At 26.1% G+C, this 1,641-nt stretch overlaps 1 protein-coding gene across 1 annotated transcript in view; it reads left to right on the plus strand.

The window, feature by feature from the left end:
• The window catches only part of LOC102671773 (cartilage oligomeric matrix protein), a 10,538-nt gene that overhangs the window by 4,250 nt on the left and 4,647 nt on the right, over positions 1-1,641 (plus strand). The window contains exons 5-7 of the mRNA XM_031514549.1: positions 158-243; positions 321-384; positions 1,480-1,635. Of these exons, the coding sequence (XP_031370409.1) occupies positions 158-243; positions 321-384; positions 1,480-1,635 (306 nt within the window). The remainder of the gene's footprint in view (positions 1-157; positions 244-320; positions 385-1,479; positions 1,636-1,641) is intronic.

The raw sequence follows: 1,641 nt of genomic DNA on the forward strand, positions 1-1,641 counted from the left end.
ATAATTATAATATTATAATTATAAATTAATATTTGAATAATATTAATAATATATAAGTAAAAAATTATTTTTACATTATAATTAGAATTTATTATTTAAATAATATATAATATATAAGTAATTTTAAATAGATTAATTAAAAAATATGATTTTATAGTTTGTCTGACAGATAATCAGATAGTAAAAACATTGAACGAATTGATTGGAGCTACCAAAAAAATCTGGCGAGAAATCGAATTAAACGTGAGTAATAACGTTATTCAAAATTATTCAATATTCAATATTTAATAGATTGTTCTTAATTAGATGTATTTTTACAGAGATTGGAAACGCATCGCGTTCTCCAATTAATCGAAAATTGTGCAGCTTGTCGTGAACCGCCCGGTGAGTGAAGTTCTGCTGTATTGAAAGAATTAATTTAATCGACAAGAAAATGTCTTGATTCTCCATTGTTTCTTCATTCTTAAATTTTTTTTTTTTTCGCTTTTCTTGATCGTTTACTTCGCGACAATTTCTTTAATTAACGACGTTAGTTGTGTACAAATAATATTGGTTATAGATGATGAAAAATCATCTACATAAATGTATAACATGGCCTTACGTTGCAATAAATGAATATTTTTTGCAAAATGGAATAATGTTGTCTCTTAAGAAATTCCGACTTTTTTTTGTTTGAGTAACATTTCATTACGTTTAATTGTGAAACGTAATTAAAATTAAAATAATAAGAGGATCTTAAAAAATTTAGAAAAAAAAATGAGTCTTTTAAAATTTTGTAATCCACATCCGCATTAAATCATATAAATCAGTTAAAATTAATAAATCGAATAATTAAATTGCACAAAGTTCAAGTACAATTGTCGGGAAAATAATAGAAAAGCGTTAAATTACATAAATGAGAGCCAAAAGTGAGTGGTAAATATGCAATTTGAAGTAAATTTCAAATAAAACATTACACATATATATGTTTTTTACTAATAATGTACTACTCATTTTTGACTTTTATTATATTTTTTTATAATTCATTTTTTTATAATTCATTAATTCGTTAAATTAGAATAAAAAAGATTGTCAGTATATTACAATAAAATCGATTTAGTGATTGAATAATGTCTTAAACTCTCGAACGACTTACCTTAAATCATTTTATAATTTTCTAAAATTTATTTTCTTTTTTCCTTTTCTATATCTAATCCTTTTTTAGTATCATTTTTACTAACAATCATTTAATAATACAATAATATGTAATTTTATTAACATATATATAATAATCCAGAATCGGTTGAATCATTACAAATTAATTGATCGTTCGAGGGTTAAGAAGTTAAAACGGATTCCGAGTCTTAATTTAATTTCGCAAAGAGAAAAATGTTAAAAAAATGTCGAAAAAATTCTGACGGATAAAAATTCGTCAAGCAAACGAAAAAATTCTTGAATATACGATATCCTGTCAAGAAATTGATCTTGGCAATTCCGCAGTTCCGTTGATGACTACGACGCCAGCACCACCTAGTTGCTCTTATAAATCGCCCTGCTTCCCTGGCACGGAATGTCGTGATACACCACATGGACCTCAATGCGGAGCATGTCCGCCAGATTATACCGGCGATGGATATCGTTGCGTGAAAATTACTTGTGCAC

Source organism: Apis dorsata, unplaced genomic scaffold (assembly GCF_000469605.1).
Source record: "Apis dorsata unplaced genomic scaffold, Apis dorsata 1.3 scaffold_1055, whole genome shotgun sequence".
Taxonomy (NCBI): domain Eukaryota; kingdom Metazoa; phylum Arthropoda; class Insecta; order Hymenoptera; family Apidae; genus Apis; species Apis dorsata.